Source organism: Manacus vitellinus, unplaced genomic scaffold (genome assembly GCF_001715985.3).
Source record: "Manacus vitellinus isolate BGI_N305 unplaced genomic scaffold, ASM171598v3 scaffold_8_pilon, whole genome shotgun sequence".
In the NCBI taxonomy this organism is placed as follows: Eukaryota; Metazoa; Chordata; class Aves; order Passeriformes; family Pipridae; genus Manacus; species Manacus vitellinus.
The window spans coordinates 6,380,548-6,397,078 of record NW_021940864.1 but is presented as its reverse complement, the minus strand read 5'-3'; the positions used below and the strand labels follow the sequence as shown (position 1 = coordinate 6,397,078).

General features: G+C 44.2%; 1 protein-coding gene across 1 annotated transcript; it reads left to right on the top strand.

Annotated features, from left to right (window-relative positions):
- Positions 1-2,107: 2,107 nt before the first annotated feature.
- Positions 2,108-4,609, top strand: LOC103762554 (acrosin-like). Its single transcript, XM_018085051.3, has 5 exons — positions 2,108-2,318; positions 2,588-2,818; positions 3,102-3,367; positions 3,648-3,793; positions 4,299-4,609. Exons 1-5 carry the CDS (start codon positions 2,248-2,250, stop codon positions 4,482-4,484), a joined length of 900 nt encoding a protein of 299 aa, XP_017940540.2. The 5' UTR covers positions 2,108-2,247; the 3' UTR covers positions 4,485-4,609.
- The last annotated feature ends 11,922 nt before the right edge of the window (positions 4,610-16,531 follow it).

The following is a 16,531-nucleotide window of genomic DNA, read 5'->3' as shown; positions in this document are numbered from 1 at the left end:
GGGAAATGGAGAGAAGGGGAGATTGAGGAGCCAGTTGCACAGGCACAAACTGCTGGTTGTTGCTCTGGTTTGACTGCATGCTGCACATAATCCTCACAGGATGGGAAAGAAACTTCTTATCGCAACCTAATAATTAACAAGTCATCTAATTACTGCACAAATTTGCCCTGTAATTTTAGACCATTAAAATCAACCCGTTACATTTTATGAACAAAAAAAAAGTGGAATTGGTAGTGGATCCAGTAAAGCCTCGGTGTTGACATGTCTGAGGCAGTTGCTGCCTTTTCCAGGTGAAGGCAAGCGAAGGTTGACTTTGGTCTCTCTGTTTCTGGATACTTTTCTTGGCTCCCAGGGCAATAGGGTCCTGTCTCGTGGTGGGTGGCACTCTTCCCTTAGTTTTAATAAATATGAGCTGCGCTGAGACCAACTGTCCCACACCTCTACTGGTCCCTACCAGCCTGGCAAATGCTTCTTAAAGTATTTCCTGATGTGAGGGGCTGCCTGCTCTACAAAGACACTAAGTGCAAGTGTGTTGTGAAAGTTTGGTGTTGGTCATTATCCTGAGTAGTTAGCAGACCAGGTTCTAGCTGGCCAGTCCCCCTGGCACATTGTTATTGCACGGTCTTTCCAAAATTCTGCTCTACATAACAACTTCTCCCAGTTTTGCACAACCTTGGTCAAAAATGTCCCCTTATCTATGCCAGGGATAATTCCCATCATGTCAAAGAGAACGAGGGACTTGAAACCCCTTTTTACATGCTAGAAAGGCACTTCAGCTCCCTTTCTGTATGTGCCAAGGGACCCTACCTCCCCTTGCACTGTACGAGAGACTCCACATGCCCTGCTCGGCCTGAGGGACACAAGTCTCTCCCCATGCAGGTCTCCACAACCCTTCTGTGTCATACGAGAGACTCGAACCCCGTCACCTTGCACCTTACAGGGGCCTACACAGCTCCTCCATGTGTGCCTTACTCCGACCGGGCTACGCACCCGTTCTTGACCCACTACCAATAATTTCACCAAATCTGCACAAAATGCCACACCAATGGAGAGACAAATCCACCCTTATAATGCATGCAGAATCTGCTCAGGGAATTTTAACGCTCACCCTTTGGATCCTCCCTGCTCCAAAGATTCCAGCCCTACTTCCCTGCTGCCATCAGCTGCATGTTTAGAGAAGGGAGGCTCCCGAGGTAGTGACCAAGGCTCCCATCTGGGATGGCAAATTGGTGAGGAATGTTGGACCATTGAGGAGTCATGTGCAGTTCCAGTGAGCCAGTGGGTGCCCCATTTGATTCCCTACACACCCCACTCTCACACAGTGAGACCAGGCTTCTGTAGTGATTGGCTCCCAGGTTTTCTTAGCAGAGTTAGAGATGTCCCATTCCATAAAGCCATTTATTCATGATGCAGTAACATAGAAGTAGCTCAAACTGGTGCCTCCAAGGAGGGAACCGTATCAAAGGAACCACTGAGCTTTTATCCTCTCACAGTCTAAGCACACCAAAATCTCAGTTCTCCCTCCTGAACTATTGGCTCCTGCTGTGTCTCTCAATGTCCATTCACCTGGCTGGCACCACGGGTCCCCGTGTCCTTCACTGTGCAAAGAGTTGGCAGTTCACAGGCTCTTGTCTTGAGCTCCTGCCACCCAGCACTCAATCTACAGCTGCACACTGAGCTGCCTGCCCAGAATGTTCCGCAACAGCTGCCTACCCCAGGGTCTTCAAAGCCTCATCCTGCAAGAAGAGGCATCAAAGAAATCTGGAGATGGAATTCTTCCAAGAGCTAGTATTGATAGGAGGAGGGGGAATGGCTTCAAAATGTCTGATGGTGAGTTTAATTCACATATAAGGAAGAAATTCTTGAGTGTGAGGGTGGTGCAGTACTGGCACAGATTGCCCAGAGCAGCTGCAGATGCCCTCTGCCCAGAAGGCTTCCAGGACAGGTTTGGAGCCAGGCCTTGAACAACCTGGCCTAGTGCAAGGAATCCCTCCCCACCTGCATCACGGGGGTCAGAACTACATGATCCGGAAGGACCCTACCAGCCCAAACCATTCTATGGTTCTATAATTCTGTGTTGCTCCTGCCTCCATCCTCATGCCCAGAACACAGAACCCACCATGCTGTGACATCAGCCCTGGGGACGAGGCCTTCACGGGCAACGCGGCTGCTGCGGGCACTGCGTCTGTGGCTGTGCTGGTGCGAGGAGCCCTCACTTCTTGCAGCTGACACGTGCCTCTGGCAGCCATGAGTTGGCTCTGCCTCCTTGTCCTGCTGGCCACGTGTGGGCTTGTGCATGGCACATGGGACAACTGCGGGTAAGTGGCCCCACGCTGTGGGAGGGAGCTTGGGCGATGCTTAGGAGGGGCCATGGGAGCAGGCCCGTTGTCCCCTGTGGCTATTCCCCAGCTTCCCAAAACCCATGGGGGAGCTTCAGTTCCTTGCCAGCAGCCAGGTGCTGACACAGACAGACACACACCCCGTGGGCTCCAAGGGCCTGCTGTCCATGCTGGTGGGGAGGGCAGACGGCTGAGCTTCAGCCTGAGCAGCAGCACAGAGCAGCACAGTAATGACTTTCTGCTTACAGATCGATGTGTGGGCTCCGAGCCATCGGTTATGACTACGGCGCCAGCGCTTATCAATATGGCTACTATGGCATGACACGTGTCGTGGGTGGCACAGGTGCCCACGAAGCATCCTGGCCCTGGCTCGTCAGCCTCCAGCATGAGTGGATACCAGACACGGGGCATTTGTGCGGAGGGTCCCTCGTCCACCCGCAATGGGTCCTCACGGCAGCCCACTGCTTTGACTCTGTCACGTAAGGAGGAGCAGGGAATGGGGGTATCCTTACAACACCAGCAGGTGCCCTGTCACCAGCACCACGTCTTACTCCCATTCCCTTTGCTTGCAGTGAGCCCAGCTGAGAGACTGGGCTCAGGAGAAGGCTGGTCTCATGCCACTGCTTCTTAGCAGCCCCAGCTCACCATTCCCACAGCCCAAGGCAGACTAGGGCAGTCTGTGCCCCATAGCACTGAAGTGCTGGGCTGCTGCAGTGCATGGCTCTGCTCCCTCTCACCCCTTTCTCTGCTTCTGCCTTCCAGCAACATCAGCCTGGTGTACGTGGTGATCGGGGCCACCCAGTTGACTCAACCAGGCCCTGGGGCACAAGTCCGCTACATTAAGCAGCTGCGCCTTCACCAATACTATAATAAAGACACCATGAAGAACGACATTGCCTTGCTGGAACTGGACCATCCTGTCCAGTGCAGCCCCTACATCCAGCTGGCCTGTGTGCCCGACCCGACACTGATAGTGTCAGATCTGTTCTACTGCTTTGTCGCTGGCTGGGGTGCCACCACTGCAAGGGGTGAGTTCCCAAGAAGGACTCGGGCTCTGAGGGCAGTCTCAGCACCCTGGGGAGACAGGTTGGGCTTCCTGACAGCAGAGGCCAAAGCCAGAGTCCCACTGCAGGACGGATGCCTCTGGACTAATGGGCCTGGCTTGCACCCAAAGTCACACAGCAGGGACACAGCACTCCAGTGCCTCTCCAGAGGCCAAACCAAGCCCTAGCAATGGGAATCAGCCTCAGGCAGGGCAGGAGAAATGTCAAGGAGCTGCTGAGTGCTCATTCCTTTCTGTGCTCACAGCTTCAAGAACAAGCGATCTCCTGCAGGAGGCCCAGGTCCACCTCATCGATCTCAAGCTCTGCAACAGCAGCCAGTGGTATGCGGGGAAAATCCACAGCTCCAACCTGTGTGCTGGTTATCCACAGGGCATCATCGACACCTGCCAGGTAGGAAGGAGTGTGTGATGAGCCACTCGGCCCCCAGCAGCACAGGCAGCCCGGTCAGCACTGCCCAAACACAGCCCCGGGTGGGCCTTGACCGGCCAGTCAGTCACTCTCCCAGCCACACATCCACGCTGCTGTTGGGGCTGCCCTCCCATTCTCCATCCACGTGTCCTTGCTCACTGCCCCCATTGTCCCAGAAGTCTGTCACTCTGCCCCGAAAGTCCATCCAGTCCTCTTGGCAGGCCTGGGGTCCAGATGCCAATCCTGCAACATCCATCCTTTGCACATCCAGAATCACTGTGCAGACATGAGAGAGAGCCCTAGCTTGCAGGACCCCAACCCACTCACAGTCAAGGTTCTGGATGCTCCAGCACCTTGGTGTGCTGTGAATACATCCCTGGCACCTTGCTCTGCTGGGAATCCAGCTCAGCTGTGAGAGAGAAGGAGACAGCCCCAGTGCTGACTGGGGCCACCCAACATGACCTTAATCCTCTCTGCTCCACTGCAGGGGGACAGCGGTGGTCCTCTCATGTGCAAGGACAACATCGCTGACTACTACTGGGTTGTTGGAGTGACCAGCTGGGGAAGAGGCTGTGCAAGACCAAAGCAGCCCGGAATCTACACCTCCACTCAGTACTTCTACAATTGGATGCTGGCGGAGATGGCTGCAAGCCCATATGGAAGTGCTTCTTGAGCAGCAGGACAGACAGGATCCAGTGCAGGCTGCAGCGCACCACAACTGTTTCCTGCTGGAACAATGCCTGCTGATCCCAAGGCAGCCTCAGTGTCAAAAACCTGCTCTGTCCTGCCCACATCCTTCTTCTGCCTGCAGGCAAACAGTGAAGTTGACTTAGTTGTTGAAATAAAGTTACCTGTGTTCACCGTTAACCATGTTTTTGCTCCAATTCCACCCCCTGGGCAAGGGATAGACTTCCATGCTCGGCACCTGCAAAATGAACCACTGGGGCACAAAGGGACCGAGTTTCTCCCAAGGGCTGCAACTGAGCGTGGCCAGAGAGGAGAGTGCTCTGAGCCACAATGGGATGGAGGAAAGTGGCACAATCAAGCAAGGCTAGCAAGGGGATAGGAAAAAACAAGGCCACTCAGAGGCATTTCTGGGGGGTGATGCAGCATTAGGGCACACAAGCTTGTTATTTGGGTGAGGTGTACACCCGGGCTCATGGGAGAGCCCTGGGAAACTCCTGGGTATGCCAACCAAAATTCCTGCCTCCTGACAGGAGTCACAGTGCCCTAAGGAAGAGCCAAATATCATGTGTAGCTAATGGGGAGTGATGTGCAAGGTGGTCACACTTCACAGATACTCGAAGGAAGAGTTGCGGTCATTCTGGGGAGAGGAACGTGGCAGGAACAGCAGGAGCCAGGAAACCACATCAGTAATGCCACGGAAGGCCAAGGTGAGCCAGCAATCAGCACTTGCAACACCAAACCTGTTGACAGGCGGGCCAAACTTGGGGGGAAAAAAATCACAGGGGTTGGCTCTTCAGTTGGGAGGAGACAAGGGCAGGGAAAGGGAGGAGTCAAGGAAGATGAGAGGAGAGAGTAAGTGTGGGAAATGGAGAGAAGGGGAGATTGAGGAGCCAGTTGCACAGGCACAAACTGCTGGTTGTTGCTCTGGTTTGATTGAGTGCTGCACCTAAAAGAAATTTTTTTCCTCCTGGTTTTCTGCCATAGAATGGCATGGAGAATGACCTGTGTGATTGAGAGTGGGAGCATCCTTCTCTGCCTCAATTGCAATATGCCCCTGGCCAGGCACGCTGGCCACCACAACTGCACTTGTCACTGTCACCCCAGAACATCAGTAGATCTCATAGATAGAAAGGCATGGAGCCTGTCAGAGGGTGTTGTTGTGGCTGACGTGGCCAGAGTGGACTGTGTTGCATCTTTGTTTCACTGCACTTTGTACAGGAAGGGTGACACTGCTTGGGCACACTCGGCTTTTTGGGCTTGCACTTCACTGCTTGGCCACCCTGTCTGTAACATGGTTGGCTCCTCCACACCCAAACACACACATGCTTCCTGCATTAGCCATGTTCCCTGGTCTGTGTGTTTTGTGGAGTTGGTGGTACACAGCTGCAGAGAGTGGAGTGGCGGTGAACTTCCCAAAGAGGCTGTGATGTAACATCTGGTGTTTTTCTGGGAGATGTCAGCAGGCAGTGCTGGGAGCCAGGCACTGCTGCCTGCCCTGGGGCCTGCACGCCCTCATCCAGCAAGAAGAGGACCCTAAAGAACGCTGGAGACAGAATTCTAACATGGGCAAGTAGTGATAGGACAAGAGGGAATGACTTTCAAGCAAAAGTGGGTAGATTTAGATTAGATATTAGGAAGAAATTCTTGACTGTGAGGGTGGTGAGGCACGCACAGGTTTCCCAGAGCAGCTGTGGATGCCCCATCAATGGAAGTGTTCAAGGATAGGTTTTGAGCATGTCTCTGAACAACCCAATCTGGTGCAAGGTATCCCTGCATATAGAAGGGGGGTTTGAAACTAAATCATCCTTAAGGTCCCTTCCAGCCCCAGACTATCTTATCATTCTATGATCTGTGGAGTAATGAGAGTAAAACTTTGCCTTCTTCATCATCAGTGATGATCTTCAGATGTCAATCATTAATGCTATCTAGCATAAATGGATGTGATTATTCTGTCATAGGGAGAGTCCCACATTTGATCTTTGATAAGTGAAAATGAAACCAGCAATTTAGTAATAGTTAAAACAGACACATCTGTATCATAATGTCAACCTGATACAAACAATCACCTTGTCAAATACATGCATAAGTAGCTTCTGGGTAATGCGATTAGTGCTCACAGGGAGGAAGCAAGAATTAATCAGCATTTAATCAAATGCAGAGAACAGAGAGAATACAGAGAATCTCAGTCAAACATCCATGCCTATACCAAACCTTTCACTGCTGTCTAATCACAGCTAAGCATAGAACTGCATTGTTATGTGCCTAAGTCCTGTCTGTCTCACATGTGCCAAGTATCTGTGATTCACAAAGCTTCAATATATGCTCAGCTTCAATTATATATTCATATCTTAGTATAAATTTCTAAAGGTATATTTTTACAAATATATAGGCAATTTAAATATGTACAGAAATAAAAAAATAAAAATAGCTGTCACAAAAATATTCTCTCTTGAGATATCTGTAACAGACTTGTTGGTGGACAAGGCATTGAATTCTTTGTTCTGAGCTCCTACATGTGCATGAGGCAGAATGGGGGCAGGACTAGGAGCATGAGGATTCATTATTGCTGTCACGGACATTTTATGAAATTTAGTAAAGGTTGTATTTGAAGAACAGAGGATGGAAAGATGCACTTGATAGTTCAGTTTTCCTATATATTACTCTTCTTGCATATAGAAAAGGAATCTTAAACCTTAATTTCAGAGCCAAAACAACCTACTGGAAAAATTCCATCCATTTTGTCCCAGGACTGGAAGTTCTGTCTCACACTAAAGGCAGGATAGGGGTGAAGATGTGGTGGGACAGACAGCATGTCTCATGTGATCATTCTCTCATGTATTAAGCCTGGATTTAAGCAACATTTTTCCTCTCTGCATACTGAGGTGGGCCACTGTAGGCAGCTCCAGCTGAAATTTATTTACAACAGCCTGTAAGGCTTAAAAAAATTCTGGCTGAGCCTTGCTCCAAATTCATTCTTTGCAACTTGAGGTAATGTGGAAGGCATGAAGATTAGAGTCTCAACCTGACTATTCTTGAGATTTTATTCACAAAGCTCTCTGGAAAGATGTGTTTACTACCCTGGCCTTCAACTACAAGAATACTTTCACTCAATCTCTAAATAACCTGAATCCTAGACTCATATTACAGGTTTATGTTAAGTAATAAGATCTTTAAGATAATCTGGATCTCTTTTAATCATTGAGTATTTGTGATTAATGCTGCCCTCTCAGAGCCTTATCTTTTGCATTTCTTGATTTTCACCTAATGATGTCACTTAAACACAGTTTAAAAAGAGAAACATATTCCTGCACAAGTACTTAGAGAGAATGGTGAAAGCCCTCAAAATTTTCTTCCACAGTTTCATCTGCATTTTTGGAAGTTAGTCTTGGGAGACAAGATCTGTACCACAAGTTGTTCGTATCCATCTTGAAAATGCCAGACATCCTGGTTTGATATTGCAACACTTAGCCCCCTAAATTCTGTGTAAGAAAGTTACTCATGTTCCTCCTTAATACACTTCAGGCTCATGTAAAGTTGTTATTGTTGGGATTTGATTAATTATAATCTGTGTCTAATGCTTAATAATAGAATGTTTCAGATCATGTATACACGCAATCAGAACATACTCTGTTGTGTGTACTTCACTCCCATCCTATGCTGAGACAGGATTTATTATTTGAAAAACCAGTTCTGGAAATGAAAGCAAACCTTGCCCTCTGACATATCTGCCAGTGCATAGCAGTATGATGTGCAGCATCAAAGCTCAGAGGGAGACAATCTGCCTTGCTCCTGTTTTTTCTCACCTTTCTGGACCAGAGTTGCAGGCTGGCATCCCTGCCTGCCCTTATCTCTCTGCATGTGGAGGGCAGCTGTTGCTAAGCAACTGTGGACCAAGGACCATAGCCTGGTTTGAAAATGAAGAATTAACTAAATTAGTTTTAATAAAGACAAGATACAGCTGAAGAACAGGCAGGAGAAAGGAAAAAAAATAAAAGGCAGCTGTGATTTGCATTAGAGAACAGAGAGTGTCCAAACAGAAAAGGGCGTTTTGGAAGCAAAGAGCAAATGATATGTGGTCAAAGTGGAAGAAATAAATAGAGAATTAGGCGTTCTTCAGGTCAAGCACTGTGTCTCTGGTTGTACATCACCTAGCAAAGCTCAAATCTAGGGGTCTTCAAGGACACTACCATAATAGAAACAAGTGAACAAAAAGTGTTGCCACAGAACCTTCCACTTCTGCCTTTCATTGGTCCTGATTTAAACACAACCTCACAGCCATAAGAGATACACTAGGACATAAAGAGTATGGAAGGAAAGGTGCGGGAATTTAGGAGTTCAGTTTTTTTGTCCTGGGAAATTGTTACTTCCTTTGACTCCTTGAGCCACCCGGACTTGCATGACATCAAGCTCGCAGCAGCCTCAGGTCATTACTGGGGACTCACCATATGTTTTTTGTAACCCTAACAATGTCACTAAGCATTCATGCACAACCCATAAATAATTTTTCTTCCACTAGGACGTTCTGTGCTAACCAAACGTGGCCAAATCTCATTCTTTTTTATTGCCTGAGTTCCCAGACCTCAGAATCTGGATCATAGCATTCCATGAAAAAGCTCATTGGCTATTTGGCTTGATATCTTACATCATTATTCCAGACATACAAAGGCCAAGCAAAAACTATGCAAGTTTTTCTGAGCATTATAATGGTTTGTCCTTAATTGACTGCAATAGTACTTATTCCCATCTATGTTCACTTTTTAAGAATTTTCAGCAAAGTATTTCACGGGCTGAAGTATTCTTAGAAAAAAGTATGCAAATATTGAAGAACACTGTCAAAAAAACCCCTGTACTATACTGTGATGCTACTGGTCAAACCCTCCCCAGTCATATAACATATGTGCACCTCACTGAACTTCTGGTCTAGTTATGACGAATCCATACAAATGAGAATTTCAATATTGAATATTTAGACTGGAAAACTTACAAACCAATAACTCATTGTTACAATTAATTTGCAAATAAATCTGTACAAACTCAACATTCTCCTGGTGTTCAGAACACTGATAACAAAGGCTGAGAGAAATAAGTAAAGGTGACTGTTTTGCACCAACACAGCTTTGCGGGTAGTGGGTATCAGTCAATCATTTTTTCTATTTATCTCCTGCTTTTAGATGTCTGCAAGAGATTGTTAGAAATCTTAGTTCACATATATATTTTCAGACAACTTTCAGATACTACCTAGAGTTTTAAATAAAACAAGATAGTTAAATCTCATAGGCTTATTCAGTGACAGAATCCAATTGGACAGCTTTCTTATGTAGTTCGTATCTCTGAAGTACTTTTTAAAAAAATAATTGCTTGTTTCAGTAAAATATTATATATTTGTATGTATTTGGTATTTCAACATGTAAGCTAGACCTTTCTAAAGAGGTTCTTAAAAGTTAGGGACTTCTCTTTTGGTTTTGGTATTGTTAGGAATGCAGCTGACAAGCCCATAGATGCTGTATCATTCCTGCTTTGCTACCATGCTATCAGTCAAGAAAAAACCCACTCATTTTCTGTATTTGAAGCTCATCTTTTCAGTGTCTTTATTCATTTCAGTGAGACTTTGATGTCATAGATCTGAGAGAAATATCAGGGAGAGCTGTAGAGAAGAAAGGATGCCTAATTTTCGTGATCCCTAATGAGACAAAACCTGAATGTCAGCAGAGCAAATCTGCCACCTCAGAGGATGAGTTCAGACTGCCATCTGGGGGATTTAGGGCTGATAGATCTGGCTGAAGGGCTGAGAAATTTAGAATGTGTTGTGGATCTAATGGGATACCTTTCAGTAGTCAAAGCATTCCCTGCAAAAATCTTATCCAGTAAAATTTTTACTGAGTTCTTCAGTTTTCAAGCTGTTTGCAAACCTTGCCTGATTTCTGAGTACTTGAGGAATTGTTTAGATGAATAATTTTTGATCTAACATCCATTGTTCTCTAACATCCCTTCAATATGTTTCTGATTTGTGACTAGTTACTTAATTGGCATGGGAATTTTGTTCAATTTTGGTTGTTTTGTTTTCCCTTGGTTTCCCTTTAAAGAAGGAAGTAATGTATACTAAAGAGTAAGGTGTAGTTAATAAATGGAAATCATGCTATCATAGGTCATATGGCCATATAGGTCATATCACCCCTCTGTGGTCATCACCAGAAGAAAAAAGGACCATCAGTCTTTATCCAGGCATTCATAAGAAGCTGGGGAAATGCTTCCCTAAACTTTGTGTGTACAATATTGGGTTTGTGCAAAAGTTTTATGAATAATGTAGCACAAATGCCATGTAACATAACAGCTGGCTAGAGAGCTAATTGCCATCCACAAATGCTTGTAGGAAAATCATCACTGGAGTGCAAGCAGAAAGGGGGCTGGAGCTGTCAAACCACAGGGGTATGCAAGTCAGCTTGATATGGGTCAGCAGAGGCTGTTGTTACAGAACAGATCAAGCTACATTCATCCACACCCTGCTGTTTCCAGGTACTGTCGTAATTCCCTGGAGCAAGAGAAAATTTCTTATTCCAAGTAGTGGATTCTTTTAATCTTCTTTGGGTATTTCAGCTTATTGCCACGTGTTTCTCTAGTGAAACCCTTTAGGGCAGGGAAAGGCATTCCTATATAGTTTCCTAGGGATGTTGGAATACTACGTATGTACTGTCTATACATGTTTTTGATGTCCCTAATTTCACAGGCTGTTTGTGTTATCTTTACTCTTAGTGTTTGTGTCCAGACAAGATTTTTGAGTGAATGGCAGGTTTTGTTTCTAATGTCAATTGATTAATCACAGCTTATGCAAGACACTTAATTTCTTTGCATCTGCTTTCATCTATCATGAAGGGCAATATGAGGAAGAAGAAAGTATCCTAAGTCTCTGCATGCAACTAACTTCCCTTTTATAAAACTTGAGACTGTTTTCTATGGTCATGATAAAAGTGGGATTCCCTATCAACTATCAGCCTAAATGGTGACTCTAGTTAAAGATCTGTAAGAGCTGAATCGAGTTATTTTCTGCAGTAACTTAAATGATTACATGAACTGTACAGTAAATGAGAATACGTATGTTTGCAGATCCACTCTACATAGGTGTACGTAGGCTGGGACTCAGTAAAAAGCAGACCCCAAACACAAACATTTATATAGTGTGGGTTTTTAAGTTTTTTTCTGAGATAAATATATCTGGTCAGCGGTCATCAGACATGTTTTTCTATACACAGAGACAAATCTCAACCTCATCTGTGCCAGAGTAAGCTGTACAGGCATTACATCTGGTTTTCATCCACAGCTTCAAAACAGGAGAGCTCAGCAGTGCATCTCAGCAGTGCACTTCAGTGATTTTTTGAGAACTACTATTTGTTGTTTGTAAGCCATGCAGCCCTTTCCAGCTGAGATCAGGATAGTACTAGTATCTGAAAAGTTTCTGCAAAACTGAAGCCTGCAAACTACTATTCTTTCTTTAGTATGTTGATTTTATTACTTCACACATTCAGAACTGTGAAGGAAAAGTAAGAGAGGAGATCATAAGTAAACTAAAGAAAGCATATCCTAGAGATGCACACAGATACACAATATTGTCTGTAATTTCTCTTTTATGTTTCTGCACTGGTCTCTAAATTATTTCCTTTTTTCATGGAGAAACACTCCATCAGCAGGAACAACTGAATTTCCCTTATCACACTCAGAATAAGCTTTATTCCTATGAATTATTCATGTAGCGAGGGGCTTATCCACACATGCACAGAAAGTTAGAAATCTATAGTGAGCTTCTGAGGAGACCCTCATGGATATTTTAGAAAGGAAAATATTTTGCTAGTCCTCTTGACTCTTTAATCCATGGCAGTGGTTATTTGTGGCCAGAGCAGAAAAGCAATTGGCACCACCTATTATTGTGAATACTGTGGATGTGATCAGTGTGACTGGACTTGCAAATTGGATTAAGACTGTAGACACAACATTTCTGTTGCAGTGCTTTCTCTATCACCTTCTCGCCAAACCAAGGTAGTGAATAACTTCAGAATCAGAGTGCCGTTTATTAAGGTATATTTAGAGATGTGCAGACATGTTTTCTCAAATGCTGAGCAATAGTAATTTGCCTTTTAAATCCTCAGTTAGGAGCATCAGTGGATAACCAATCTGTTTATATCGTCACAGAGAATTAATGCCTGTTAAGATATGACCAATTTACCTCCTGTCATCATCTGTTCACTTCAGTAGGATATTACTAACTTTCCTTGTTTCTATATGTAACTCCAGAACAGTAGAGAGACCAAAGTAGTTCTTTCTTTGTTAGAAGACACGAAGAAAGGGGACATCCATAAATGCCTCTGAGATGACGTGCTGAATGCACAAAGCAAGCAGATGAGTATTGCTGAGCTGGGTGAAATGGTTAGGAGTCCAGATCTCAGCTATAACTATGAAAATTGCATGATTTGTGCCTCCTGAGAGGAATAAATAACCTCTAGATAAAGAAGGCAGACAGAGCAGCTGCTAGCTTTAAGCTCTATGTAATTTATTTAACTTCATAGTGCCATGGGCTCGTTAGATTGGCCAGTGTCACAAGCACCGAGTGTGCCAGTGGGCTAACAGTTAATCCCATTAGCATTAGCTGCTTAGTTTCTAAAACTGGAACTGAAATACTGGATGACAGTCTTGTTCAGCTTCATTATTTTAGCTAGACTTCTCCTTCAGATTTGGAGACCTACACAGCATGAAAAATAAATTCTCAAAAGAAATTAGGTTGGCAGGGAAAGAGTTTCTCTTCACCCTTTCAAACTTCCTGCACAGAACACTGTGTGTTTATCATGCAGAACAACAGTGCAATTACAGTACTTACATAAATGGCTTTCTAAATTGGCATTTTAAACAAACATTTCAAGATGATCTTGTTTGAATATACCTATTATACTAATTTCAAATAATAAAAAAGCCCTAACTCCCTTCTCATGCTACTGTACTTGTATAGGTTTCAGGAAGAATATTTTATTTCCTATTTATGCTGTTGCCCTTTCAAGAGTCAATCAGAGTATTACATTCATGAAGTGGAAGCAAACTGAGTAGCTAATACAACCCCCTCTTCACAATCTCATCTCAAAAATGGCATTAAGTCTTTCTGTGTATCATCCATGTGGTTCTAGGGAGAAGATATCCCAAGTGCTGTAGCACAGACATTCATACCTTAGCCTCTACATTGTTTTTCACAGGTTCAGGGAGATTACATGCCTCTGAAATTTAGTTTGGAATTATTTTTTTAATAAATAAAACTGCATTTCACTCAGTAGCAATCAGACTTTGTGTATAGGAGGCAGAGCCACTGAGGGAGGGAATACAAAAAAATCAACCCAAAAGAGCCTTTACTCCCTAGAAGGATTGGTTTTGGTTTGGTTTTAAAATGTGATGGCGTTGGGGAGAAGATTCCAAGCTGTGCTTCTACTGATAGTCCTTTTATGTTTCTGATAGCTGATTAAAATCAAAGGAGTGATGTCTGATAGGTAAAAGCTGCACACAGGTTGTCTGATAAAGCTACAGCGAAACAGAAGCAGCGCACACTTCTGCAGTTACAGGAGACGGGAGGGGCGGCAGCTCAGAACAGGATCTGATCCTGTGTTTTCTCATTTACTAGTAAAAAACAATATGTGATTCCTATATATTACTGTTAGAGGGCAGCAGATATCCTAAATAAGGTCTCTGGACACCGTGACCTAGTTCTGCCAGGGTTTTGTGGCATCTGCACTGGCCCAGAGATGTTGCCCAGCACTAATTTCAACCTCTGGGTCTAGTCAGCTAGGAATTTTCCGAGTTTTCATTTTTCAGGTTAATATTGTCCATGTTCAGTCTTTCTTGGTTCAGGTTTTTGGGAGAATTTGAATAGTTTTACAACTATCTTTGGGATGGCAATTAACCTAAAATCTATCATTCTGCTAATGCCAACAATATTCCTGCCAAGCATCTTTTTAAACCACCTAATGTTTCTAACATTCAGTGAGATTTTCAGAAATATGGAATGCTGGACTATAGCTATTTTTTAAGTTTTAGAATCTTACTGAATTCACAGAATCACAGGACAGTTAGGATTGGAAAGGACCTCTGGAGATCATCTAGTCCAACCCCCTGCTAAGGAAGGGTCACCTGGAGCAGGTGAGACAGAAATGTGTCCAGATGGGTTTTGAATTTTTCCAGAGAGGGAGACTCCACAACCTCCCTGGGCAGCCTGTTCCAGTGCTCTGCCACCCTCAGTGTAAAGAAGTTCTTCCTCATGTTGAGGTGGAACTTCTTGTGTTTTAGTTTATGGACATTGCTCCTTGTGCTGTTGCTGTGCACAACTGAATTCTATGATTAGATTCTGATACAAGCACTTAAACCTATTGAATATCTGCTTTTTAAGCTAGAAGCTATTTCATCAGTACTGTGCTTTTACTCTCTTTATCAGGATATCTCCATGACCTTCTCTTCCTTCAGCTTTTATCACACATCTGCCACCTTGGGAGTGGGGAAAAAGCAAGAAAACCATGAAAAAACTGGCTGAGGTTTCTGGAAGCTTTTTAAACTTCAACTCTTTCAATTATGATAATTTAACAGGTAGTTAAAGTGTTAAGCAAACTTACAGATCCTGATCTAGGATCCTGTGGCAGTTAAGTCCTGCAGATTCAGTTCCATAGCATAGGAAATATATCTTGAATTTAATTTTTGTCTGTTTGACCACACTAATTTCCAAAGGAAATTGTCTGTATGCTTAACTCTGTATAAAGATCACTCTAAAAAAGGCATTTAATTGGTTCCTCTGGATTTTTTGTTTAAACAGCAGTAAATTCAGACATGAGTCTTCAAAATATATACTCCCTGGGAAGTGTAAGTTCTCCCTCTAAAGGTTGTATGAAGTAAAAAAGTAGCAGCTTATTTGTTTGCTGACTGCTTGAACTCAACAGCCCAAGAAATCTAATAAATGAATACAGGAGTCACGGTTGTCATTCCACACCAGTGTCATAGAGTTAAATATGTGAGAGCTCAGTTTTCTTTCAAAAAGTATGCAGGTAACAGCATCAAGATCAAGCTGAGTTTGTTTGTTATTGCTCTACACAAATAACCAAACACCAGATACCTGGAAATGCCACAATTAAGATCACAGCCAAGACTTGCAAGCACACTTCTCCCCATATCTCATGACTCATCATCTGCCAAACAACCTTCATGTGTGAGGTAAGCAAGATTCTACAGAAACCAACTCACCCCAAACACATTCCTGCCATATTCTCCGTCTGTCCTGTACATCTGAGAGAACAAGTCTGTCCTGGAGAAAGCAGAATATCATTGTATAGGTCTGATTGCAATGCACACATGTAAAGGAGAATGGGAGCTGCGCACAGAGCCTTAATTCTGGCATTTCTGAGTCCAGGTGCTTTACTTTTAAAGTGCTTGAGCTACATCTTCTCTTAAAAAGCACATCACTTTACCTTGTTGATCCCACATTGATCCATGACCTCAAAGGTCCTGATTCCTTTTCAATAAGGGTCAAAAATTCTCACTGATTTGAAGAGAAATGGGCCAAGCCTGTACTAAGATAATAGAGTGCCTGGACCAGTTTGAAAGCTGCTTCTCAAAGCTGATGGGGAAAGTCACAGTCCCTGTGCATTCTCCTCTGGCCACAGCAGCACTTGGATGGCAAGGGCAGCAGCACCTCCCCTGCGCCTCACAAAATGGACAGTGTTATTAATATCATAACCAAAATCATGCCTACAAAACCACAGGTGTCTTATTCCTCGCTGGCTTGTTGTGCCCCGGAAAGTACCCCTACACAGCTTACAGTTGGAATTTTAGTAACTCTGAGTTGTAATAAAAACTCAAGGGATTTGTTATTGCACAATAACTTCCTGGTAGTAAACACTCAACATAAAACAGCAGAAAAGTCAAACTGTAACTTGCTATTTTAACACATGAATGTAGTTTTTCTTCTGGACGATGAAGATAAAAGTCCTTTCAACAGTGCAGAGATTTATAAGTCTACATCTC